The 26,943-nt window shown below is 41.3% G+C and overlaps 1 protein-coding gene and 2 long non-coding RNA genes across 3 annotated transcripts in view; 2 read left to right on the forward strand and 1 right to left on the reverse strand.

Moving 5' to 3' along the window:
* Nucleotides 1-16,880, forward strand: part of LOC131250109 (uncharacterized) — a 40,395-nt gene extending 23,515 nt beyond the window's left edge. Inside the window, exon 3 of the long non-coding RNA XR_009173067.1 lies at nt 16,780-16,880. This is a non-coding gene — a long non-coding RNA (uncharacterized LOC131250109). The remainder of the gene's footprint in view (nt 1-16,779) is intronic.
* Nucleotides 16,881-17,584: 704 nt separating this feature from the next.
* LOC131250110 (uncharacterized) lies at nt 17,585-18,125 on the forward strand. Its single transcript, XR_009173068.1, has 3 exons — nt 17,585-17,642; nt 17,740-17,826; nt 17,922-18,125. It is a non-coding gene; the product is annotated as an uncharacterized LOC131250110 (long non-coding RNA).
* A 7,580-nt stretch (nt 18,126-25,705) lies between these two features.
* Nucleotides 25,706-26,943, reverse strand: part of LOC131249030 (uncharacterized) — a 32,191-nt gene continuing 30,953 nt past the window's right edge. The window contains exons 4-8 of the mRNA XM_058249599.1: nt 26,655-26,715; nt 26,526-26,562; nt 26,341-26,431; nt 26,224-26,262; nt 25,706-26,139 (exon numbers count right to left, since the gene is read on the reverse strand). Coding sequence (XP_058105582.1) covers nt 25,924-26,139; nt 26,224-26,262; nt 26,341-26,431; nt 26,526-26,562; nt 26,655-26,715 — 444 coding nt within the window. The 3' untranslated portion in view covers nt 25,706-25,923. The remainder of the gene's footprint in view (nt 26,140-26,223; nt 26,263-26,340; nt 26,432-26,525; nt 26,563-26,654; nt 26,716-26,943) is intronic.

Below are 26,943 nucleotides of genomic sequence, written 5' to 3' on the forward strand. Positions count from 1 at the left end.
TGAAACTCGTGTTCCACGACTGATCGTGGGTATCTACGACCGGTCGTAGTATGACTGGTCGTACAAACCCCAAAAATCAAAATTTCTTGCAATTTAAACAAAAATTGAAATTCAATCTAGCAAATATATACAATATTATACAAGAAGGCATAAATTATCAATTTAAAATGCACATGCCAAGATCAAATTTCATCTTTTTGAACCTGCTTTTATCAAGAGGTTTTGTGAAAATGTCAGCTCGTTGATCTTCAGTAGGAATATATTCTAGAGATATAACTTTTTCTTCTACTAATTCCCTTATATAATGAAATCTAATGTCAATATGCTTAGTACGAGAATGCTGAATAGGATTTTTTGAAATATTTATCGCACTGGAATTATCACAATGTAATAACATAGAATCCTATTTAATTCCATAATCACTTAGCATTCGTTGCATCCAAACAAGCTGTGTACATGCATTACCAGCTGCGATATACTCAGCTTCAGCTGTTGAAAGTGATATAGAATTTTGTTTCTTACTAAACCAGGAAACTAGACAATTTCCAATAAAAAAACAACCACCACTGGTTGATTTTCTATCATCTAGATTACCAGCCCAGTCAGCATCCGAGTACCCAGCTAATTGGACATTGGTTTCATGAGGATACCAGAGACCAAGATTTACAGTACTTGCGACATATCTAATAATTCGCTTGACAACAATCAAGTGAGATTCTTTTGGATCAGATTGATATCTTGCGCAAATACCAACACTTAGAGAAATATCAGGTCTTCGTACTTAAATATAACAAACTACCAATCATACTCCGATAAAGTTTTGAGTCAACATTTTTACCATTAGAGTCCTTTGATAGTTTTAGGGTAGTACTCATAGGAGTATCGAAATTTTTGCCATTCTCCAAATCTCTTGATTAGATTCAAAGCATACTTAGATTGAGAAATGAATATTCCTTCAGATTGTTGCTTTACTTGCAATCCAAGGAAATAAGTCAATTCCCCAACCATGCTCATTTCGAACTGTGATTTCATCAAATCTGCAAACTCAGTAGTCAAGTTGATCCATAAATGATATCATCAACATAAATCTGTACCATTAAGATATGATCATTATGTTTTTTAACAAACAGAGTTTTATCAACAGATCCCATTTGAAAATCATGACTTAAAAGAAATTTTGTTAGTTTCTCATACCATGCCCTAGGTGCTTGTTTTAAACCATGAAGTGCCTTTTTAAGCCGATATACATGATCAGTATTTCTGGAATCTTCAAATCCCATTGGCTGTTCAACATAAACTTCTTCATGTAAATCGCCATTTAGAAAAGCACTTTTCACATCCATCTGATAGATCTTTATCTTTCTAAAACATGCAATGGATATAAATAGTCTGATAGATTCAAGACGTGCTACTGGTGCAAAGGTTTCATCGAAATCGATTCCTTCAATTTGAGTATAACCTTGTACCACTGGTCTAGCCTTATTTCTAATTATATTTCCACATTCGTCAGACTTATTTTTGAATATCCATTTTGTTCCAATGATGTGTTTATCTTTAGGTCTTGGTACGAGATACCAAACATCATTTCTTATGAATTGGTTGAGTTCAACTTGCATCGCAACAATCCAGTTCTCATCAGCAAGAGCTTCTTTTACATTAGATGGTTCAATTTGGGATGTAAAACATACATAATTACATATATTCTCAAGTTGTCTACGGGTGCGAACACCAGTGAGAGGGTTTCCAAGAATTTGTGTGGTTGAATGATCTTTAACAGTCCTCAACTCAGAATCAGTCTAATTTGATGAAGTATCGGGTTTATCAATGATTAGTACTTCATCAATATCTGAATTAGAAATTGGTGTGTTTAAGTGATCATCAATGACAACATTAATGGATTCTTGAATCACACCAGTCCTTTTGTTTAGAACTCTATAAGCTCGACTGTTTAAAGAATATCCTAGAAAAATACCTTCATCACTCTTCGTATCGAATTTTCCCAAATTTTCACGATCACGTAAAATATAGCATTTGCTGCCAAAAACTCGAAAGTATTTAACAGTAGGCTTTCTATTGAACCACAATTCATAAGCCGTTTTATTTTTATCTTTGCTAGTGTAAACTCGGTTAATAATATAGCAAGCTGTGTTGACTGCTTCAGCCCAAAGATTTTTAGAGAGCTTCATGCTATTCAATATGACATTAGCCATTTCTTGAAGCACCCTATTCTTTCTTTCAACAATTCCATTTTGTTGTGGAGTTTTAGGAGCAGAGAATTCATGTAATATTCCTTGGTCGGAACAGAACTTCTCAAAATTGCTATTCTCAAATTCAGATCCATGATCACTACGAATTTTACTGATTTGAGAAGAGTTTTCAGTTTGAATCCTTTTGAGAAATTTTCTTACTTCTTCAAGGGTTTCAAATTTGTCCCTTAAGAAGACTACCCACGTATAACTGGTAAAGTCATCAACTATTACCAGGATATACTTTTTCCCACCACGACTTTCCGTTCTGGTAGGTCCTATCAGATCCATGTGGAGAAGTTCGAGTGGTCTTGATGTGGTATTTGAATTCACCTTTTTGTGTGAGTTCTTTGTTTGTTTGCCTATCTGGCACTTACCACATATTTTATCTAATTTCTGAAGTTTAGGTAAACCTCTTACAAGTTCTCGTTTGCTCAATCGATATAAATTTTGATAATGTACATGTCCAAGACGTTTGTGCCATAAATCAGTCTCGTCTGTATGGACCATGTAACATGTTTGATTAGATGAGCTGGATTCACTAATAATATAGCAATTTTCAGACGTTCTATGTCTAGTTAATATTACAGAACCCTTATTGTTTAGTATTTCACAGCTTTGATTAGAAAACCGAACATTATGGTTATTATCACATATTTGTGATATACTAAGCAAGTTGTGCTTTAGGCCTTCAATGTATAAAACATTTTTAAACACAGGAAGATTAAAAAGTTGAACCGTACCTTGGCCTATAATCTTGCAGTTGCTACCATCACCAAATTTGACTGAACCATCAATCATATCTTTCAGATCGGTGAATAAAGCTTTGTCACCTGTCATATGTCTGGAGCATCCACTGTCTAGGTACCACTTTGAATGACTTGTTGCTTTGAAAGCAGTGTGAGCAACCAAGCAGGTGACGTTAGGAACCCATTTCATAACTGTTTTGGGTTTAGGAACGTAGTTGGTCTTCTTTTGTGTACATTTGTAGGAATGACCTATAGAGTTAGATTTTAAGAGCTCCTTGAGTAAATCAACTATCTTTTCAGCTAGAGGATTTCGTTTCTAATTAAAGTTGACATGGCTGTTTCTAGGTTTTTGAAAAGTTTTTGAATTTTTAGAAAAATCTTGATAAGTATTTTTCACTTTTGAGTTTGAGGACTCTCCTTTAACAAACATAAGAGGAGTATACTTTTGTTTAGGAGGTAAATTTTTATCATAGCCCAACCCGGATCGATCACCACATTTTCTTGATCTGGATAAAAGTTTCTCTAACTTTGGATCACCTTGGGCATATTTCCATGTGTCCTTTAAACTCAGAAGAGAAGATACTTCTGTTTTAAGATTCTCAATTTCAGATTTTAAATCAACAATTAGTGAGTTTTTGAATTCCAAATCACATTTTGATTTTTCAAAACAATCTGAAATTTGTGATTTTTCTAAGACAAGTGATTCAAAATAATTTTTGAGTTTAGAAAACTTTTCTTTTTGAATTTTAAGTTTGACAGCAATTTTACAACTTTCCTTATATAGGGCATTGTAAGCATCTTGAAGATCATCTTCATTTTCACATTCACTATTCAGATTTTCTTCACTTGTAGAGTCATTATCTGAAAATGTGAATTTGGCTAGAGTCATAAGAGCTTTAATCTCATTGCCCGACTCAGTTTCAGAATCTTCTGATTCAGAAGAACCTTCAGAATCAGATGATTCATCCCATGTAGCCAACATACCCTTCTTCTTGGGTTTGTCCCTTTTAGGACATCTATTTGCTAAGTGCCCATATTCTAGACATTGTAACATTGACTATCTTTCAAAGATTTTCGAGATTTGGGTCTAAACTTCTTTTTGTCATTTGATTTTTGAAAATCAACCCTTTTCTTGCTTTTGAAAATCTTGTAAAATTTTTTAGCTAAAAGAGCCATATCATCTTCTGAATCAGAATTTTCTTCTGAATTACATTTAGAAGATTTTAGTGCGATAGATTTTCCTTTAGGAGCTTTAAAGTTTAACTCGTAGGTTTGTAGTGAACCAACTAGTTCTTTTACCCTCATATTATCCGTATCACGAAGTTCCTGGATCGCGGTTGCTTTAGAATTGAACCGTTCAGGAAGTGAGCATAGTATTTTTGCACACACTTTACTTTCTGGGATTTTATCGCCAAGACCCCACATTGAGTTTACAATGTCATTCAATCTAGTGTAAAAGTCTATAAACATTTCATTTTCCTCCATATGAATTTCTTCAAATCTGGTTGTGAGGAGTTGGACTTTAGATTTTTTGACAATTGTAGTACCCTCGTGTGTCATTTCTAATATATCTCAAGCTTGCTTTGCAGTATCACAGGAAATGATTCTTTTGAACTCATCCGGTGATAGTGCGCAAGTAATTACATTTAGTGCTTTAGCATTTGCACTACTCTCACTTTTCTGAAGTGTGGTCCATTGGTAATATGGTGTGACTTTCATTGATTTTGAACCGTCAACCCCAGTAACTTCCATGATAGGAGGATTTCATTCAGTCACTGTGGCTTGCCACACATTTTCATCCATTGATTTGAGGAAGATCCTTATTCTGGCTTTCCAATAGGCATAGTTGGAGCCATCAAAGGGTGGAGGCCTAGTGACTGAAAGGCTATCAAAATTTGACATCTTAAATAGCTTAAATCGTTAGCTCAGGAATTAAATCCAAGAATAAAAAAGAGCTATTAGGCTCTGATACCACTTGAAAAGGCCAAGCTATATGTCCTAGAGGGGGGGTGAATAGGACAATGCCAAATAAAAACTTATAACAACGGAATAATAAAGAATATGATAGCCAAAGTGAATAACAATGCAGTAAATTAAAATGACCTCAAAATTCAGATCTTGAGAGGTTGATACAAACGTTGTTCTAAGGACAACCTTACACCAAAAACAGAGTTTATGGTAGGACAACCTTATTTCTAGAAAGATCTTTGTATCAAGTCTCAAATCGAAGAGGAATACAAAAATAAATAGAAACTGAATTGAAATAACTTGTAATAAAAAATGTATTGTTCTAGGGACAGCCATACACCATAAAAATGGCAGGGCAACCTTGCTGGAACAACTTTCAAATGAAATTGAAATTCAAGCTGATAAAGGAATAGCTGAAAATAAATTTTAAACTATTACAACATTCTCACAAAGCTTGAATTAAATGATTACAACATTCACCACCATATATACAACCCACAAAAGAATAATTAAAAATAAGAAGTATAAAATAATCAACCACAACACAAGGGTTTATAGTGGTTCACCTGTGTGTCCACCAACTGTTAAACAACAGCCACACAAAAAGCTACTCCACTCCTAATATCCTCACACAGGGGATATTAGCGTTCACTAAAAATAGGTTTTCCCAGGTTCACCCAAAACCCTTACAATTGTGTCTTTGTATGTGGGCTTACACAATTAAAAACCCCACTTCGAGTTTTCCTGGCTCTCCTCGGATAACCAATATAACAAGATTTTTCCGCAAATCTTGAAAGAAACCAAAATAGAAAGGGATTTACAATATGTAAAATACGAATATCTTCTTCGTTGTAGCGGTAGAACCAAATCAAAGTAGATGATTGAATGTCCAAGTTCAATGTCCAAGTCTTGATTACAATGGTTCTAGTTCTAATAGATTTTAAATTAAACCAAATAGGGCTTGCCTTAATTGATTTTGATTCCAAAGAAAGGGAATAACAATTCCTCTTTTCAAATCAGATTGGAATAGCAGAAACAAAATCAATTAAAATAAAGCTAAGGAAAGAAGAACATTAAATAAGCACACTTAGCTTAGATGGAGCGCAGAATTATCTCTCAGAAGTTCGATGAAGATTGGCTTGAAAGAATTAATTAAATCGATGATTTCTTCTGAGATTCGTGCACTATTTATAAGTGAGAAGATCGGGTCTTCGACTGGTCTAGAGTGCTCTTCGACTAGTCGAAGCCATAACAGATATTTGAAAAAACCGGCGGGATATGCTTTGACCGTTCTACGACTGGTCGTAGGTCTCCTACGACTGGTCGTAGGTCCTGTAAACCATCACTGGACTTCGAGTCGAAGGTTTTACGACTGGTCGAAGATCAGTCGACACTGTTCCTACGACTGGTCGAACAGATTCCTGGACTAGTCGAAGGCTAACAGATTTTATCCGGAATTTGTAACAAACTCACGACTGGTCGAGGAATATCTTAGACTGGTCGAAGCAAGTCTAGGACTAGTCGAAGAAGACCTAGGACTAGTCGAAGAACAGACCAATCACATGTAAAATAAACATTCGGTTTATGTATCCGAAATGACCTACTTCTAAGGTCAACCTATGGTCAATCAAACCTCAATCATGAAGTATGGACATTGAAACATTAGGAACAAGTGACCTTGAAGTATGAGCCTTGTAATCTTGATGTAGATCAAACCTTGATGTAGCTCAATCTTGAAAGTGTACAAACTGCCTTGAACTCTTCTTGAAGTCTTGCAGCTTGAGTCTTGTCTTGTGAGTAGTTCTTTCATTCAAGATTGATCCTTGTACTTGTGAGCTTTGCTTGTTGTGAGCTTAGCTTGTTCATGAATGTTGATCTTTGAAAGAGCTTCACTTAAGCAAGTTATATATAACATAACAGTGATTTTGTCATCACAAATTTGACAACAGACAGGGATAAAAACTATAGCACTTACAGACATTCCCCCAAATAACTGAACCACGAATTTTAACTTCTTCGGGAATCATGCTGCCATTGTTGCGATCACACCATACTGACACGGTCGATATCCACCATATCCCCTCAAGTGAGCGTCGAAGAGAGCGCAGTCCAGAGTATACCCCAAGCCTTCCACCGGGCATCGCAAATATAGACAACACATCAGAAACGGTGGGGGAATTCTCCTTCCCCACGGGATTTCACCACCGGGCTACCATCCCAGTACTTCGCACAAGGGACGCCGACCGCTGGAGCATCTGCAAGAGATCAGACTAGGGTTGCAGCCTTTGCAGCCGTTGAGCAAATGGCTACAACTATGCAGCAACAACAAGAAGTATTCATGCGCCAACAACAGGATATGCATAATCTCTTGATGGAATCCTTAGGTAACAGAGATTGCAGGGAGGCATCCTGAGAAAGATACAGTCAAGGCGCAGACATTTTCAAAAGGTTCCTAAAGCTCTGACTGCCAACGTTTAAAGGATCGCCGGACCTCATACCAACAGAACGTTGGCTAGCAAGGATTTCTAAGATTATGCGGCCCCTGAAGTGCACCGATTCACAAATGGTAAACTTGGCCATGTTCCTGTTGGAGGGTGAGGCAGAGAACTGGTGGCAGGTCATACAACGGAGCGTCCCGCCCACATATGCATGGACATGGGCTGGGTTTAAGCTGAAGTTCCTCAAAAAATACTTCCCTCGATCATGTAGGAATGAGAAGATAGCTCAGTTCTTAAAGTTGGAATAGGGCAGTCTGATCGTTGCCCAATATGAGGCCCGGTTTGATGAACTTTCTCGATATGTGCCGAAAGCTCTGGAAGATGCTAAGTACGAGCTACAGAAATTCAAGGAGGGGCTCAGGCAAGGAATCCATTCACGACTGTGTGCTTGGGACTTCGAAGACTTCGCCGAGTTGGTGGATAAGGCTATGAGAGTCAAAAAGGATTTTGAACGCACCCTAAGGACTCGTTCCTCAGCTACGGAAGCCCCAGTCAGGCCCAGACAGGCACCTCCAGCCCCATCTACATTGAAAAGGGGGCCAGAGTCATGCCTGCAGGTGCACCCCCCATGCTTACCTTAAAAGGCTGCGAGTACTGCCACAAGACCGGGCATTCTGCATGAAGTTGTTTCAAAAAGATGAGAGACGAAGGCATCTCTCCACTAGCAGGTTGCCCTCAGACAGGACCAGTAGTTGCCAGGCCAACACCAAAGCTGCAGATACAGAGATCGGGACCTCCAGTCCACCAGAGGACCCCTGCTCGCGTATTCGCTGTAGCTGCGGTAGACACCGAGGAAGACCTCCATTAGACCATTCACGGTACCGCTCACATCCACGGTACCCATCTTTCTCTTATTTAATTCTGGTGCAACCTTATCTTTCATGGACTCTACTATTGCAAATAGATTAGGGCTGAACATAACTCGCATACATGCTCCCTTAGTCGTAGCATCCCCCATGGGTAAATTCATCGAAACAGACAAGATATGTAAAGATTGTCCCCTAACTCTCGCACACCATGAAGTGGTTAGGGACCTAATCCTCATGCCTATGAAACAATTCAACATCATCCTCAGGATGGATTGACTTTCTCGAGTCCGGGCAGTAATGGACTGTCTCAACAGAACGGTCACCATAACCGTCCCTGGGCAGGCCTCCTTCACCGTAAAAGGGAAAAGTAAGCACGGTATGCTGGAAAGTTTACAAGCCCTGAAAGAATCAGAATTAGTCGAATCCGTTGTGAGCCAAATCCCAGTAGTGCGGGAATTCTCTGAGGTATTTTAAGAGATACCAGGACTACCCCCAAGGTGAGTAGTAGATTTCTGCATCGACTTTAAACCAGGAACTGCCCATATATCATTACTACCATTCCGAATGCCCCCGTGTGAAATGGAAGAGCTTAAGAAGCAAATAAATGAGTTGCTGACCCAAGGTTTCATTCGCCCTAGCATCTCTCCTTGAGGAGCACCAGTCCTCTTCATGAAAAAGAAGGATGGATCGATGCGCCTTTGCATAGATTACCGGCGGTTGAATGAAGTGACGATAAAGAATAGATATCCTCTCCCGTGTATCAATGACTTGTTCGATCAGCTCAAGGGCGCCAGATATTTCTTGAAGATTGACCTACGATCAGGATATCACAAGCTAAGAATCAGGGATGAGGATATTCCTAAAAACGCATTCAGGACTCGTTATGGGCACTACGAGTTCCTATCAATGTCCTTTGGACTTACAAATGCTCCGGCGGTATTCATGGACCTCATAAACTGAGTCTTCATGCCATACGTAGATCAGTTTGTGATTGTGTTCATCGATGATATCTTAGTTTACTCCAAAAGCCAGGAGGAACACGAACAACATTTGCACACGGTCCTGAATACGCTGAAGGAAAATCAGCTGTATGCTAAGCTATCAAAATGCGAGTTCTAGGAAAGGGAAGTAAAGTTCCTAGGGCATGTAGTGAATGAAGAAGGCATCGTGGTCGATCCTACCAAAGTCGAAGCAGTGTCCAAGTGGAACCAGCCCATCATAGTCACCAAAGTTCGAAGCTTTTTAGGCATGACAGGATATTATAGGCGCTTCATCAAGGAGTTCTCTAGGATCGCGCGACCACTCACCCAACTAACGAAGAAGAACGCTTAATTCACATGGGATGAGAACACGGAGGCAGCCTTCCAGGAGTTGAAAATGAGGCTGACATCTACACCAGTACTCACCCTCCCATAAGAAGGAGAACAGTTTGTGGTGTATAGCGATGCCTCGAAGATGGGCCTTGGCTGTGTTCTGATGTAGAACGACAAAGTGATTGCTTATGCCTCCTGCCAACTGAAGAAGAATGAAGAGAACTACTTGACTCATGACCTGGAGTTGGCAGCGGTAGTCTTTGCCTTAAAAATATGGAGGCACTACCTATATGGTGAGGATTTTTAGCTGTTCTGCGATCACAAGAGCCTGAAATACATATTTATGCAGAAAGATTTGAATATGCGCCAGCACCGGTGGATGAAGACACTTAAGGACTTCCACTTTGATATCTTGTACCACCCTGGTAAAGTGAATTCTGTAGTTGATGCGCTGAGTTGGAAGAAGAAACATGAGCTGGTGGCCACTCTAATGATCAAGGAGTGGGAGATGATGGAGTTCATACAGGATTTCGACATCCAGCTTACCCTCGACGAACCCAATGCGTATGTAGCCTTATTGACTACAGAGCCGACCTTGGTTCGACATGTGATCTCTGCCCAGGACTAGGATGAATGGCTCGTCAAGAGGAAAGAAAGATGCAAGAGTGAAGAGATACCGGGCTGGAGGGTTGGTAGCGATAGCGGCCTTTGGTATCAAGGGCGGGTGTGCATACCCAACAATGCAGATTTAAGGAAAGGAGTAATAAAAGAAGCACACTACTTCAGAATGACCATACATCCGGGAAGTACAAAGATGTACAACAACATAAAAGGCAATACTGGTGGAGTAATATGAAAAGGGACATAGCCAGTTTCGTATCAAGATGTATGGTGTGCCAGGAGATAAAAGCCAAGCACCGCAAACCCGCATGCCTTCTTCAGCCCCTACCCATAGCTGAGTGGAAGTGGGACAACATCTCTATGGACTTCATCGTTGGACTTCTCAGGACTCAGAAAAAGCATGATTCGATTTGGGTCATTGTGGATAGGCTGACAAAGTCTGCTCGATTCCTTCCTATTCGAACGACAGATTCGACTGACAATCTAGCAAGACTCTATGTCTGTGAGGTTGTTCGGTCATATGGAGTTCCTCGGGAGATCATATCAGATCGCGACTCCTACTTTATGTCTACCTTTTGGAGAAGGTTGTAGGAGGCACTTGGCACAAAACTCAAGTTCAGCACGGCATTTCACCCCCAGACAAATGGACAGACAGAAAGAGTAAATCAGGTCCTGGAGGATATGCTAAGAACTTGTGCCCTCGACTTCAAGGGAAACTAGGACGACCATTTGGCCCTCGCCGAGTTTGTTTACAATAATAGCTTCTAGTCTAGTATAGGCATGGCACCATACGAAGCTCTATATGGTCGCCCCTGTCGAGCCCCACAGTGTTGGGCTAAAATAGGAGAACGAAGTTTGTTAGGACATGAGCTCGTCCAGATTACCACCCAAGTAATCGATGTCATTCGGAAGCGTTTGCGTACCGCTCAGAGTAGACAGAAAAGTTATGCAGATAATTGACGACACGATCTGGAGTTTGCGGTAGGCAATCACGTATTTTTAAAGGTCTCTCCTATGAAGGGTCTGATGAGGTTCGTCTGATGAGGTTCGAACAAAAAGGGAAGCTTGCACCTCGTTTCATCAGGCCTTTCAAGATCCTGGATCGTGTGGGAGCTGTAGCATATCGCCTTACGCTACTGACTGCACTGACCAGCTTCCACAACGTCTTCCATGTATCTATGTTAAAGAAGTACATGCTAGACGAATCAGACATTGTTAGCTGGGAGCAGATTGAACTTACCGACAATGCTTCTTATACCGAAGAACCCATCCGCATCTTGGACCATAAGGAGCAGGTCCTCCGAACTAAGACAATACCACTGGTCAAGGTTCTTTGGTCACATCATGGAGAAGAAGAGGCAACGTGGGAGCGAGAGGCCGAAGTTAGGGAAAAATATCCCCACCTATTCAGTGACACACTACAGGTAATTTCGAGGATAAATTTTTTTTTAGGGGGGGAGGCTATAACACCCCGTACTTCTGATACTCAGGTGTTACCTTTTAAACCCACAATTATTAAAACTTGGGACCTGTCAACCTAACAACTTAACTTAATACGCCCAGGGTAGGACTTCCCAAGCAGCTTTGAGACCATCCGCCATGACTCGGGAGACTCAACTTACGCTTCGCACCAATCAAAGAGGTAAGTATGATCGAATGACCTAAGCCAGATCAATTTTTAAGACAACTTGTGTTCGCATTATTTCAAGGACTAAATCCCCGAGAGTTAGCGGATAGCCAACAGGGTATCTCTACCTTGAAGACACATATTTAACCATTGAAAACAAGTATCAAACTCCCTTGACCAATAGATCACATCATTCGGGCCAAAGTCCGCCCTGAAAGGCGTGATACGACCCACCTGGGCCTTGGCCCCGCCCCAAACTAGGCCGGGACCCTTATGACCAGTTCCCATGATAGTTGAACGGGGCGGATCAAGCACCAGAGGCATGATGAGCCCCCAAAGCTAGGTGCATATACACACCAAACACTAGTACACGATGAGTGTTGGATGACCACTTGTGGTCAAACTGTGTTTGACCGAACTCAAATACAAAATTCTCAAAACCATTCCGGCCAACAACCTATTTGAAAACGTTGGCCTTTGAGCTTTAAGTGTGCCACCATAGCTATTTTTCGGACGATCCAAGCCGTCCATCTTCCTCATGGGGTCCGCCCGGCCAAAACGGTATAGCGATCCGACCCCACGCATAGGGACTTGGGATTTGTATCCCAACCGTCCATTCCCTTCACTAGCAGATAGGATCAAGAGAGAGGAACCATTCGGTAGTGTGAGAGGCAAGCCACCGCCCCCTATCCAGAGGAGTGAGGTCTACACCGAACCAGTTGGGGAGAGTCCCCTCATAACCGACAATGGCTGAGAAAACCTTAAATGTGATTTCCATTCCGGTGGTGAAAGGCTGACACAGCCATTGAAGGTCTCCATTTCCGACGGCGAAAGGCTGACACAGCCATCGGAGGTCCCCATCCTTTGCCTATAAAAAGAGCATTTCTGCCCTTTAGCTCCCTCACTGAAAGGAAGGAAACAAGGTGACAAAAGAGAGAGAAAATAGGGAGAGGGAGAAAACAAAGAGAATGAGAGCATCCTTGGTGAGCTTGGAGCACACTACCCCAACTCAGTCCATGAAAACCCGACCGAGTCGAGTCAGTGTGGGACCACAGCAACACCATCTGAGAGAGAAAGAAGAGAAAGAGAAGAAGTAGGTGAGGGTGGTGGGTGTGTGCGTGTCAACCTAAGTTCGGGTTGGACCCATCTGTTGGAGGTGAGACCTTTTTCATTCCTTTTCTCTCTAAAGATAAACCCAAAACCAAGGCCCCATCACACTTCACCCACACCTGTTCATGGCTGAAAAATACCAATCACCAGGGACCATTCATGAAGCCAAAAACAAGCTCTGTTTTGAAGATAAACATGCCCTGCATTTTAAGACCAAAAACAGACCTGAGTGCAGGCTTTGTTTGGAGCCAAACAATGGCGTGGGAATGGCCTTTAGCTGGGGGACTGAAGCTCGGTCCCGGGACAGCCTACAAATGGACTCTATTAAGCTGCTGGACGTCTCAAAAATTAGACCAGAAACCAGAGAGAAAATGCCCCGCTTCAGCCGTTTTCTTGGCTAAAAGAGATGGTAGCCACCATGCCACCATTTAGGCGTTGACATGAGCGTAAAACGGCCGGGAAACGGGCTGTGTTTGAGTCGAAAAATAAGACAGGAGCAGCCTCCAAAATAGCCTGCAACAAAGGTTGTTTCACGTCATTTGCTGGGGTACAGCCCAAAGCACGTTGCAGGGGAGCTGTATTGCATGTGGGCTTCACCAAAATGCAGGTGGGCCTCACCCAAAATCGATGGAATGCCCGAATTATGGGCTCTGTGCAAGTGCTGGTAGGCCGCACCCTGCGTCAGCAGGTGGACCTCACCCTATCACGATTGGTGGGCCATGTATGTGGCCCCACCTTAGTGACGTGGATCACCCAGGCCATCAATCAAAGGACGACAGGCCCTGGGTAGTTTGCCTTACATGTTGAGAAAATAAATAAAATAAAATAAAAATAATAATAATAATAATAATAATAATAAAATAATGGTAACCATAAATAACATATATTAATATAATAAGAAAATAGTACGTATATATAATGCTATATATGTTATGGTGGGCCCCACGTGGGACCCACCTGTTGTGATTATATGGAGTCTTTCTCCATTACATATAACATATAATAAAATAATATGTGGACCCCACACCCATGTGGAACCCACGTTGTTATAATATATACATGTATTGTATATATGAGGTTGCCCTACGTGGGACCCACCTTTTATGACTAGCTGGAATACCATCCAGTGCATGTAGCATATAATAATATATTATGGGGTCCCACATCCATGTAGGACCCAACAAGAGCATATGCCCTTACATATAATATGTATATATTCCATGATGGCCACACCACTTGGGAGGAGCTCCACTGATGGACGTACTCCATCCTAGTCGTCTATCCACTTGTCGAGCTCGTATTTATGGCAGTGGGCCATGTATGTGGACCCCACCCTGATATGGGTGATTCATCCAAACCAACCATCTATGCAATGGACCCCACCATGATATATGAAAATATCCACAACGTTGAATGGTGGGTGTGTTTGGCGAGCATACCTCACGCCAGTTACATAATTGTTGTACATCACCAGCAGCCTATGAGGCCCTGTACATAATGTTGGTGTTAGATCCAAACCATCCGCCCATTGATGGACCATCATGATGTAAACATTGTAATCCTCACCATCCAAATAACTGGACAGTGGCCCCACACCGATACTTATGTTGCCTTAAGGTTTGAGGCAAAAATAAAACAGATCCATCAGGAGGACTGCAGTGCATAGTGGAGATTAAATGTCCAACATTGAAACCTTTCAGGTGACAGAAGTTTTGGGATCAACGTGATAATTAATTATTTTCCCTGGTCCAAATCCTTGTGACCTCATGAGCGGCTTGTATGAAAAAAAAAACATGATGGGCCTTGTGGGGTCCAACAGTAGAGATCATTACCCCTTTTGAACTTTTGTACAAAGCCATAGAAATGCCTGACAAATATGAACCATAATTTAAGGAAATTCCTCAAGCTGGACCACAAGAAGGCTCGGGCCAAGTTCGAGAACACTACCATACAGGTGATGACTTTTCCCTTGAGCTTTCCATTTCTAAATTAGCTAAACCTAGTTTGTACTAGATTACCACTATTGTGATACTTGCTTCCACCATATGATTGGCTCACATGCTAACCCTTAAATAATGACTTAGTAGCTTATCATCTGTAGTTATTAACTCATGATGCTTCCTTACATGTTTTATTTTCATATGTTGTCACATGCTAATATGATTACCTCATTGTATAACCTTTTGATGCTACACATGGAAGATTCCATAATTACATGCAAGCCACACTTGGGAATGTAATTAGACAAAATATGTGGGGAGATGGAACCCTTGGACTAGTGTCATTTTGATCAAAGGTATCCTATCAAGACATCCCAAGGTGGGGAATCTCTTGAGCCAAGGATCGTGGTAATGGGACACTTTGCTCGAGCTGTCGTCCTACGCTGGGTGACGAGCTCCCCGTAGTGACCATTGAGTTACTTAAATTGGCTGATTATAACTAGATTAATAACGGCTGGCTAATTATGTATTCATAGCATATTGGCGATGATGGATGGCTATTCTAAATATTGTAGCACGTGCCCCAGAGTTGTTGGGATATCGTTTCGCTAGCTCCTAGACCATCGAATATCGACCCCTGTCTGACTGGATGATCATTCCTAGGTCCATGATTGCATGGGTGACGAGCCCAAGTCCGGCTGGATGTGCATCCCCAGGCCGATGTGCATTTATGCATCCATGCATCTAATAAGACTGCATATTGCCTATTTTGGATTACTGTTAACTATATTTGCTAAGGAGAAAATGGTTAATCTTGAGAGAAATTCACACTGAGCTGGTCACTCATCCATCGACTATCTAACCGTACAGAACATGCAGGGACGGATGTAGAGGGTGTCGATGTTAGCCTTGATGATGCCACCATGGTGTAAGAGGAGGAGTATTATGAGGACGAGCCGCATCAGGACGCAGTAGTGTATTTTGGTGTTAATCAGTAGCTTGAGATTTTAACTTTAGTAGTTTGATATTTTGGAAACTTTGTAACTAAGACCCCCAGCTGAGCGGGTCAAATATTGGGCTCTCATGAATTTACATGCTTCTTTTGGCTATTGCACTCTGTGTTTATATTCCGCTGTTTCTCTGATTTATAAACTCCCGGATTTTTGAAAACGAGTCTCGTACTCGGGTTTTAGAAATCGGGGCGTTACAATGCTGATCTTGAGATGGATGAGTGACAAGACAATAAAGGATAGAATTAGGCATCAATTCATTCAAGGGAACTTTGGAGTAACACCAATAGGTAATGACATGAGGGAAATAGACAAAGATGGTTTCATGTGCAGCGGAAACCAAGAACTGCGACAATTAGGAGTGAGTCAGTTCAAGTTGAAGGCTCTAAGGGAGAGGCCCCAAAGGATGTGGGTGGAGGTAGCAAGAAAAGACTTGGGGAACTACGGTTTAACTAAGGATATGGTCCCTGATAGGTTGGAACACGTAACAGGATTTGTGTAGCTGGCCTCAATTAGTCGGGATAAGGTTAGATGATGATGATCTAATCATAATAACATCAAAACTATAATTATAATACCGAAAACAATGAAAATGGTTGAAGTATTATCCAAGGTTCTATGTCAAATTGCAGTTACATGTCCAATGCAGTTGCTTAATTACCTGAAAATGAAGGAAACCAAACTGAGTTATTGTCATGGGTAATTTCAATACCTCATTTATTGCATTTTTTTAACAAATCGTTATCTTTTATACTGCTATGTTTTATGTGTGATTATGCGTGTTAGATCCTGAAAATTTCCTTCCTGATTTAGCACTAGGTCTTCCCTGTCAATGACCTCTACCACTACGCTGTTTTTCATTCAAACACAATTTTGACACCTTTGCAGGAAGTAGCTGAATTAGTAAAACATGACTTTGGAAGCATTGACATCCTTGTGCACACTCTCGCCAATGGCCCAGAGGTACCGTAGTAACTATATTATTCATGTCCCTTCTCATGTTTATGTTTGCTATTTTTGTCTAACTCGTAATTTCCTTTATAGGTCAGTAAACCTCTATTAGAGACATCCTGAAATGGATATCTTGCAATGAATTCAGCATCAAGTTATTCCTATGTGTCATTGCTCAAGCATTTTGTTCCAATAATGCATCCAGGCAAGCTTCTCAAAAAACGAAAAAGAAAAAGAACTGGTGGCACCGATTTTTTGGCTAGCTAGGGTCATCTGCACTAGGGGACCACTTGATGAATGGATGAGATTGGCACCTTGTGCCTTGTTGGAACTTGTGGCTTGGTGTAGATGGGCTGCCTAGCCAACATCTATATTTGTGTGTATGTGAAGTCAACTTACCATATGAACATGTGGTCCATGTAATGTTACAGGTGGTGCATCAATTTCTCTCACATACATTGTTGTCGAAAGGATCATTCTTTGGTAACTTGATTTACATACCTTGTGATTTTAGCAGCCCATGTAAACCATAACTATTAAAGAAAGGATTCTTATTCTTGTGTTGTTCTTTATATATTAATGCATACAGATATGGTGGGGGGCATGAGTTCAACTAAAGCTGCTCTAGAGAGTGATACGAAGGTGAGATTTTTGTAGCTGGTCGGTCCGTTGCCTTCAATGCAAAACATATATTTTCCTGAAGCAAATGGGGCTATATTTATAACATTTTCTGATCTGGCAAGTGCTTGCATTTGAAGCAGGAAGGTGCCATAAGATTTGAGTTAATACAATATCTGCTGGTATGACTGTTATCTTCATACTTTTATTTTCTGAGACATGGTACTTGCTAGAGTATCTGCCTGTCGTGACATTTTTCACATTGATGAAAACTCTCAGGTCCATTGAGAAGCCGTGCAGCCAAGGCCATTGGATTCATCGACATGATGATTGACTACTCATTAGCCAATGCAGGATTATATCATGGTGATTTCCCAGCAACTGCTGAAACTCCATCAGCTTTTAACAGAATTAAATTGTATTTCCCAACTGGTATTTTATTTTATTTTATTTTATTGTAGTGAAATGATAGGAGTTGGCCATGAATACATGGAAGAGATCTTCGATTGTTGCGAATTTGTTTTGGCTGAAGATGGTTTGTTTGTCCTATAGGTTACATGTTGTCTATTATAATTTTTCTTAATTATGGTTTGATTTGAATTATCTGAAAAGAAAGGTGTACCTATAGTAGTCCATTCAAATGGCCCCACTTAGCCATTTCCTCCTTATTGAATTGAGTTGTTACCAATTTTGTGAATGGGATTCTTATTAAACAATCATGTGAATTATTTTTTGAATGACTATTAGGTGTAAGATTCAAAAAAATAATAATAAAATAAAATAAAATCTGACGATATTTTTTAAAATTTTTTTACAGATAATTTAGCAACGGACCAAATCTGTAGCTAATTTCTCAACAAGTAGCACATCAACGACAGATTTGTCCGTCGCTCTTCTCATATTAGCGATGGACCTTATCCGTCGCTAATATTCTAATCGGGTGGATTTTACAGAATTTCAGCGACGGTTTTTTAATTTTTTTGCAATGGATCTTATCCATCGGTAATCTGCGATAGACATTATACGTTGCAGATTCAATGACGGATTTTATTTTTCGGGAAAAAAATGACCCAGTAAATAACGACAGATAAAGCGACGGATGAAATTTGTCGTTTATTTGGTTTTGCGATAGATTTGGTCCGTTGCAAATCCGCGATTTCGGCGTAGTGTCATCTGTGGAAGGTCTCCTAGGGAGGGGAAAGCGTTGGCTTGCCCATTACTACCCCTGCGCGCTAAGTCATCCGCTACTCCATTAGCTTCCCTAGGATAATGAGAGAAGGTCACGTCAAGCTATCACGCCAGACTGGATGTGTGCCAACCAGTAGCACATGGTCCATCAGGGAGACGATTTCCTAAGGATTAAGTCAACCACCTCCTTAGAGTAGCTCTTGATCTCCACCATAGTGAATCCCCTATCCTTGCAAAAGGACAATCCCTCCCAAAAAAAAGAATTCTAGCATCTTGAACTATTAGTTTACTATTGTGTTGATTGGTGACACTATCAAATGTAAAAATTGGCATGATGTTGTTTGGATTGAATCACATAAATTGGATTATCTGAAAATGAATAAGCATGCGGTTGATAATGTTTTCATGTATGAATTTGACAATCCTAACTTACATGGTACCTAAGCATGCCCAATGGGGAGTAAATGGCTGACACTCAGACAGAGTGTGATGGATGATATGCAGGCACTCAGAAATAACTTAGGAATTGTATGAGTGGTGGATAAAGTCAATTGAGTTATTAAAAAATTATGGGTCCTAGATTAGATGATCATGAACCAAAATTTACAACTTGATTATCTAACCATGGGATTGGTGGACATTTATTCGTGAACTAAGAAAAATATCCGATGCTCCTATTTCAACATACACGTGTCCACGGATCAAAGGTTAGGATTGTTCAATCAATCTGATTTTTGGGTTTATGACTTGGCAAGAGTGGGTTCTGCAATTTAGTTGGTTCAATTTGTGTTGATGGATGTCACTTATACAATTTTCGGGTGCCTATGTATCAAGTGTCATATGCTCCCTGTGTATAACATGGACCCGTAAAGAAATAAAAAAGACACCAGGCATCTAGCAATAAAAAAACACCTTTAAAATCTTATTAAAATAACCACTCAAGAGCATCTCCAATCTTATTGAAATAGCTGTCAAACATTTATATAGAAAAACAAGTGTTTTCTTTTATTCTTATGTTATTGTAAAATGATGGCTCAAATGATTTTTAGATATTTAAATGTTGTAGGGGCAGACACCCATATTCCCTAGTATCTTTGGCCATGAAGTTAAAGGGTATGCTTCTTTTTCTTAATTACATTTTTATTCTTTTAAGTATCATTCTTCTTGATTAATGTTTTGGCCTCTGGGCTCTTAACTTCAAGAGAATGATACAAGTACATTTATGATACTTTTGTGTGGACCGTTTTCAATTATTAATAGAATTGTAGAGAGAGTATCAGAGATGGCGCAGAAGATCTTGAACCAGGTGACCATCCTCCCTATATTCAATGAGGAATGCAAGGAATATGCCACTGCAAATCAGAGGAAAGCAACATGTGTGATCCCCATAAAAATTTGCCCATTTTGAGCGAGAGACGAGTGGAGTGTAGAGGCAATTTAATTCTAATAATTTGTAAACTTTTTAATGAGAAATGCTAATAGCTTTTAATCATCGGCGTTAGTCGAATGGGTCATCGGGAAAGGGGGTGTTGGCATTGCTTGCTGACAGCAATGCCGGCGCCATCTTTCTCGATGGCCCTTTTGACGACTTTTAGCCATCGGGGATGGATTACACCAACAGTTTTTAGCTGTTGGCGTTGCCCTAATTTTTTTTTAAAGTAGTGTTTTAGTGTTTTTTAACAAAGAAACATGATCAATGATTTTATGTCTTTTATGGAACAAGTCGAGACCTAAACACATTCAACTTAAACACAAATAACCCCAACACAACTTGACCACTATCTCAAAGAGCCACTTGTAAAGTACAAAGATAGAATTTTGATGTTTTCTGTAAGAATCGTATCCTAGCTCGTACCGTTTTGTAGGCTTCTGCGGTCCTCTCGGTCGAATTTCGGCAGCTCGCGACCTATAATCGGTAGTTGCGCCTGACCCTGACTCGTATCCCATTTTTCAGAGTCGGCTTGACCCGAGACCTATACCCTTGCGACTGCGTCATTGCCGCGGTTCCGACACCGCGTCACCGAGGCGATACCTGTGCCTGGAAGTGTGAGCCCGCGTTCAGTCTGAGGAAAACACCGCACATTGCAAATTTCAAGAGAATCTATCAAATCCATCACATCAATCACATCACTTGTCAAAAGTACACCCATCACTCAACCCATTACTCTCCCCATGCCCAAGTACAAAAGCAACCCCAAAAAGTCAACAAGCACCTTACCTCTCATGTCACTCCACCATCCCTCTCTCCCATCACCCATCTCTTTCTCACACTCTCTCTCTCATTCTCCAAAGACAAGTAACTCTAACGTCCATGGCTTCCATGGAGAACCTTGGTGTGGCCCACCTTCCTATCTCTCATCCCCACCCTCCAAAGTTCATCTCGACCGTTGAAATCGTCCCCTTGGAGCTCTAGATCATGTTGGTGGAAGAAGGACGAAGAGATCTTGAGGTGGGTGCTCCTTTCTTTCTCCTTCTCATTTTTTTGTGATGTGTGGCCCACTTGGATGGACCCCACCTTGAGGTATGTTTCATCCAAACTGTCCAAGTCATGTGGACCCTACCTTATGGTGGTGGAAACACACAAATATCAGATTGATTTATGTACGGTGGGCCACGTTCATGTGGGACCCACCCTGATGAAACGTGGGACACCTACACGTGGGACCCACCATGATGATTATGTTATATCCATGCTGTCCAGCGTCCAGGGAACGCTGGACAGGGAGCGGCTATCGTGGATTGCATGTACTGACATGGTAGTGTACTAACAAGCAAAAAAAAGGGGAAGAAGAATAGTGCTTTGGGGTGGGCCGCTCATACAGGCCCCACCTTGATGTATGTATAAAATCCACGCCGTCCATTTCACTTCTTAGCCCATTTTAGGCGTTGAGCCAAAAGATGAGGCTGATCTGACAATCAAGTGGGCCATACTATAAGAAATAGTAGTGTTTACCATTAAAACCCGCCTAGATGTTTTTATTCACCAAAAATATGCTACATATCGGGCTTGTTTGGATGGTCTTGGGATATAGAAGCCAATGAGTGGGGCGGATTTTTCTGATGAGGGCCCTGCCTATTAAAAACCGTGAGAAAACGGTATTAAAAAAAAACAGCAATGCAGCAGCAGCGCTGCCACTGTCAGTACGCGCAGGCAGCGCCTGCGGCTGGTGGGCGGATGGTGCGTTTCGACCATCAACTCCATGCATTGGATGACCCCCCTTGGACCAGGAGGCCACCCCAAAAATTAGCCGTATACGGAACTCAGGTGGGCCACGCCATTTAAAATCTTGTGAAGACATGCCTAAATATACAAAAACACTTGGTGGGGCCTACCTGAAATTTGGGTGCAACTAAAACTTGGTCTGGACCCTCAGCCAGGTGGGGCACACATAATGGGTGGATTGGATTTGTGGACCACATCACAGTGAGCTCCCTATCCATGTGACCCTATCAACAGGTTGGGTGGAAAATAAATATTACGGTGGGCCTACGCCCACGTGACCTTATAAACAAGTTGTAGTAAACATTGCAGTGGGCCCTTGGCCCATGTGACTTTATTAATAGATTGGATGCAAGTAAACATTGCAGTAGGTCCCATGATCGTGTGACCCTATTAACAGGTTGGGAGAAAAATAAATACTGTAGTGGGCCCCAGGTCATTATGACCTTATCAACAGGTTTGAATGGAAATAAACATTACGGTGGGGCCCCAATTGTATATGACCTTATCAACAGGTTGGATGCAAATAAATATTACAGTGGGCCCAAGGTCCACGTGACCTTATGAGTAGATTGGATTGCAAATAAATATTACAGTGGGCCCTAGGCCCATGTGACCCTATGACCAGTTTGGATGGAAAATAAACATCATGTTGGCCCCAGTCTGGATGGACAGTATGTTGGGCCCTAGGTTGGGTGGAAAATAAACATTTTGGTGGGTCTTACTTAAGACCCATTTATGTATGTGTTGTCCACAATTGTGGACCTCCATCACGGAATATGTGACTTATCTATACCTTCCATCCCTATGGGACCCACCATAATGCATGTGTTTCATCCAACCGTCCAACCGTTTTTGGAAAATGATTTTAAGGTTTGGACAAAAATAAGACAGATTTATTTATCAAGTGGACCATAGTGCACGGTGAGGTACCTTCGAAATCCTTGAGATCTTATAATTTGATTGGATGGGAAATAAATGTTATGGCGGGCCTTGGAAATTTTAGTAGTGGAAATCATTATCACCACTTATACTTTAGTGTGGCTCATTTGATATACATGTGGCCCATGTGGTGTGGCCCACTTACCATATTTATGGCCTATTGTTAAGGCCCACCTTGTTATGTATTTGAGGCCCGTGTGATGTGGCCCATTAGACGTATTTGGGCCCATGGGTTGAGGCCCAATATTTGTATATAAGGCCCATTTCAATGTGTGATTTTTCCATGATAAATGTATTGTATATCCGCACCATCTACCCGTCTTGATGGCGTAGGGCCCGCTTACTGCATGTGCTGGGCCCGCCTACCTACTCATCTTGATGGCCCAGGGCCCGCTTGCTGCATGTGCTGGGCCCGCCTACACTGTACAGGCCCACCATGCTGTGTGTACTTCACCCATACCATCCACTTGTGCGGCCCGCCTAGATGTACGTATTTTGTATCCACACTGTCCATAATGTTGGGATAGCGCTGGACAATGTTTGATTGGCGCCAATTTACATGGATATGTTTGGACAGTGCTGATCATCATACGTGGGCCATGAGTGGAGTAATACACATGTTATACCTACAACTATTGAAATGATTTTTGGTGCAGCCCATATAATGAGGCCCACCTTGATAAGTATATACGAGACCCATGTATGAGGCCCATTTGATGTACTGGAGGCCCATGGGTCAAGGCCCAATAGGATGTACATAAGGCCCATTGTAGTGTGATTCCACCATGGTATATATGTTGATTTTATAGTGGGCTATACCTTGGGAGCAATGATGGTTTGATGTCCACATTATAAGGATGATGTTGGTTTAATGTCCGCATTGTCCCTCTCTCCCTAGGGCCCATTAATAGGCCCATACCTGTAGCATATAGTCCGTCTAGGCCCATATTCATTTTGATCAGAGCCCACCTCATATGTTCCACCCTAACCATCCAGGTCATATAGGATTAGCCTCGATGTATGTTTTATTCACACCGTCCGTGGGATGTGTGACCCACTAGATGTATGCATTCTATGTCCTCACTAACCATCTGGTGGGCCCATCTGCTGCATGTATAGGGCCTACCTATTGTGCATTTGTGCGGCTCATTGATGCGACCCACTTGTTGTATATGAGGCCCATTGGTACGGCCCAATGTATCGACCCGCCGTGATGTGTAGGCCCATGTGCTTCATGTGTAAGGCTCACCTATGATTACTAATTAAGGCCACTTATTGGATATTTGGGCCCACCTTATGTTTGACTCTATGCGGACCACTGCTTGGGAGTAGTGTTGGTTGAATGTCCACATTTTTGGGTAATGATGGTTAAACGCCCACATGGTGACCTTTCCTTAAGCCTAGTTAGACCCATTCTCATCAATACCTATTGTATAGGCCGATTCTGATTGCCAAGGCCGAGTATCGAGGCTGGTTCCGAGTGTCGAATCCGATTATTAAGGCCGATTTCGAATGTCGAGACCTATATGATTATATGCGACCCGTAGTTGAGGCCCAATGAGATGTGTATTCAGCCTGCGTAAAGTATATGCAGCCCGTGTTTAAGGCCTAATATGAATAGGAGGTCTATCTAATAAGGCCCATTGTGATGTGTATTAGGCCCATGATGCATGGCCTATTTGATGTATTTGAGACTTATGTACAGGGCCCATATGTCATGTATTTGAGGCCCATGAGCAGGGCCCACTTATTGCGTATATGTGACCCTTGAGTAATGCTCATTGTGTTGTATATTAGGCCTTTATGTAAGGCCATGGGCCCATTATATGTTTGGCTTTATGAGGGTCATTCCTTGGGGGACAATGTTGGTTAAATGTCCACATTGTTGTGATTGATGGTCGATGCCGGTTATTGATACCGATTATGAGTATGTGACAGCATAACATCATAATACATGCCCATACGCATCATCTGCATGTTGGTTATGAGATGTGATTGATCATTGCATATGTCATTGAGCATATTGTTATGAGACTCCCTTATAGGTGGAGGTTATCTCACTTGAGCATGTAGTATGCGTAGGATTGATGCATGACTGGATTATATGACTCATGCATCTCACATTATGATTACTGTACGCCCTAGCAACATTAGGGCCGTAGCCTCCATAGGCATATCGTGGATGGCCAAATGGGACACCGAAAATGTTTGGTTCTAACATACGGGCGCTATAGATGTCCCTGGGTGAAAATTCATAAACCTCCGTGACCAGGAGACGCCCCAACGTCAAGACCGAGTGGATATATGAGCGCATGAGGGCCGTATACCGGTAGGCCGCGTTTCCCACTATGTCATGGTCGGTTGGCACTACAAGAAAAGGGGTTTTAGCCTCGGTTCAAAATTGAGGCTAAAAAGGTTAAAAACTGAGGCTAAAGCCTTTAGCCTCAATTTTACCTTAGTTATCCAAACCGAGGTTGAAACCCCTGTGGCTAAAGGCTTTAGCCTCAGTTTTTCCTTAGTTATCCAAACCGAGGTTGAAACCCCTGTGGCTAAAGGTTTTAGCCTCAGTTTTAGCAACCGAGGCTAAAATGACTTTTATAGCCTCGGTTCTTCAAATGAGGCTAAAAACCTTTTTAGCTTCAATTTTCTCAAAATGAGGCTAAATCAAAATTTTAGCCTCCATTATTTTCAACTGAGACTAAATCCAAATTTTAGCCTCAATTGCCTCCAACCGAAGCTAAATCTATTTTTAACCTCGATTCTCAACAACTGAGACTAAAGTCTTTAGCCATGGGCATTTCAGCCTTGGTTATCAACAACCGAGGCTAAATTCAAGCCTCAGTTACAAATTGAGGCTAAAAATGTTTTTTTTTAAATATTTATTCAATCCACTCATGAAACAATCAATCATGAAAGCCACAATACCAACAAAATAGTTAACAACGGTCTATTTAAAGTTTAACTCAATCAAATTGTTACACAACATTAGGTTTCACAAATAATACAAAGTCATGGTCGTGCCCGTCATCACCGGTGCCGTCGTGCTTGGCGGACCCTGAGATAACACTGCTCGTCCATTTTCTGTTGCTTCCAGGCCAATGTCATCATTGCCTCTACCAACATTCTCCATTCGAATTGTGCATAGCAGGCCCTGCAACCTCAATAGGTAGCTCTGGCCTGCTGGCTGCAAGACATGCTTGGCGATATCCTAGTTCTAGTTGTCTAGCAAGGCCGGCACAACCTGCTCTAGGACCTAAAGATATCCTCCGATCTCCAACTACTGCAGAAGCAATAGTAGGCACCACAGTCTGTGAACTATTGCAAGTGTCCTAAATAAACAAATCAACATCAAAACCACACAACCATGGGATTTAAATGATTATGGAGGATCTTTTGTTCACTTAGTAAAATACCTTAAAAAACATATATGGCTCATTGGGAGAAGAGTATATCTGAAAGACAGATACCATAATGGTAAGAAAGCCTTTAGGTTTGCAGCACAAAATATATTTTTTTAGTAATAAGCTTACCTGATTAACCTGGAACTCTATGCGATCAAATCCAGATATAACAATCTCATAGAATATCTTCATTTCTGGAAGCTCAGTTGCTAAGTTGCACCTATAAATAATGCCGGGAGTAAGGAAGCTAGTGAAGCTAATAAAAAATATGGATGTTGCAATAGACCTGTTTCAATAGACCTGTCTAGCAGTACCTATGTCTAGCGGTGAGGTTCCAGAAATGAAGATATTCTGTAAAAGATGTCTATTGTTAGACATAGGATGGGATCCAGAAATCCTGTAAACAGTACCTATGTCTAGCGGTATGGGATGTTGAAATAGACCTGTTTCCAAGTCCCTTATCTGCAGAACATACTTGCAATCACTTAAATAGCTCACTAAAAGTTGGTTACCATTCACAGCTTTTGTCGATTCGAGCACGTTCTTTTCACCTCCTTGGAGCACATCAGTTCATACACTTGGCTCCCTGAGAAGATATTGCAGGTTCAAATAAAATAAGTTAGCTACTTGGCTAGAAAAACTTTACACAAATCTTTCAGTCTATACTACAGAAAATAAGATGAAGATGTAATGTGATGCACTTATTTATGATACAAAATGTATAACTGGTAA

Source organism: Magnolia sinica, chromosome 6 (assembly GCF_029962835.1).
Source record: "Magnolia sinica isolate HGM2019 chromosome 6, MsV1, whole genome shotgun sequence".
Lineage (NCBI taxonomy): Eukaryota > Viridiplantae > Streptophyta > Magnoliopsida > Magnoliales > Magnoliaceae > Magnolia > Magnolia sinica.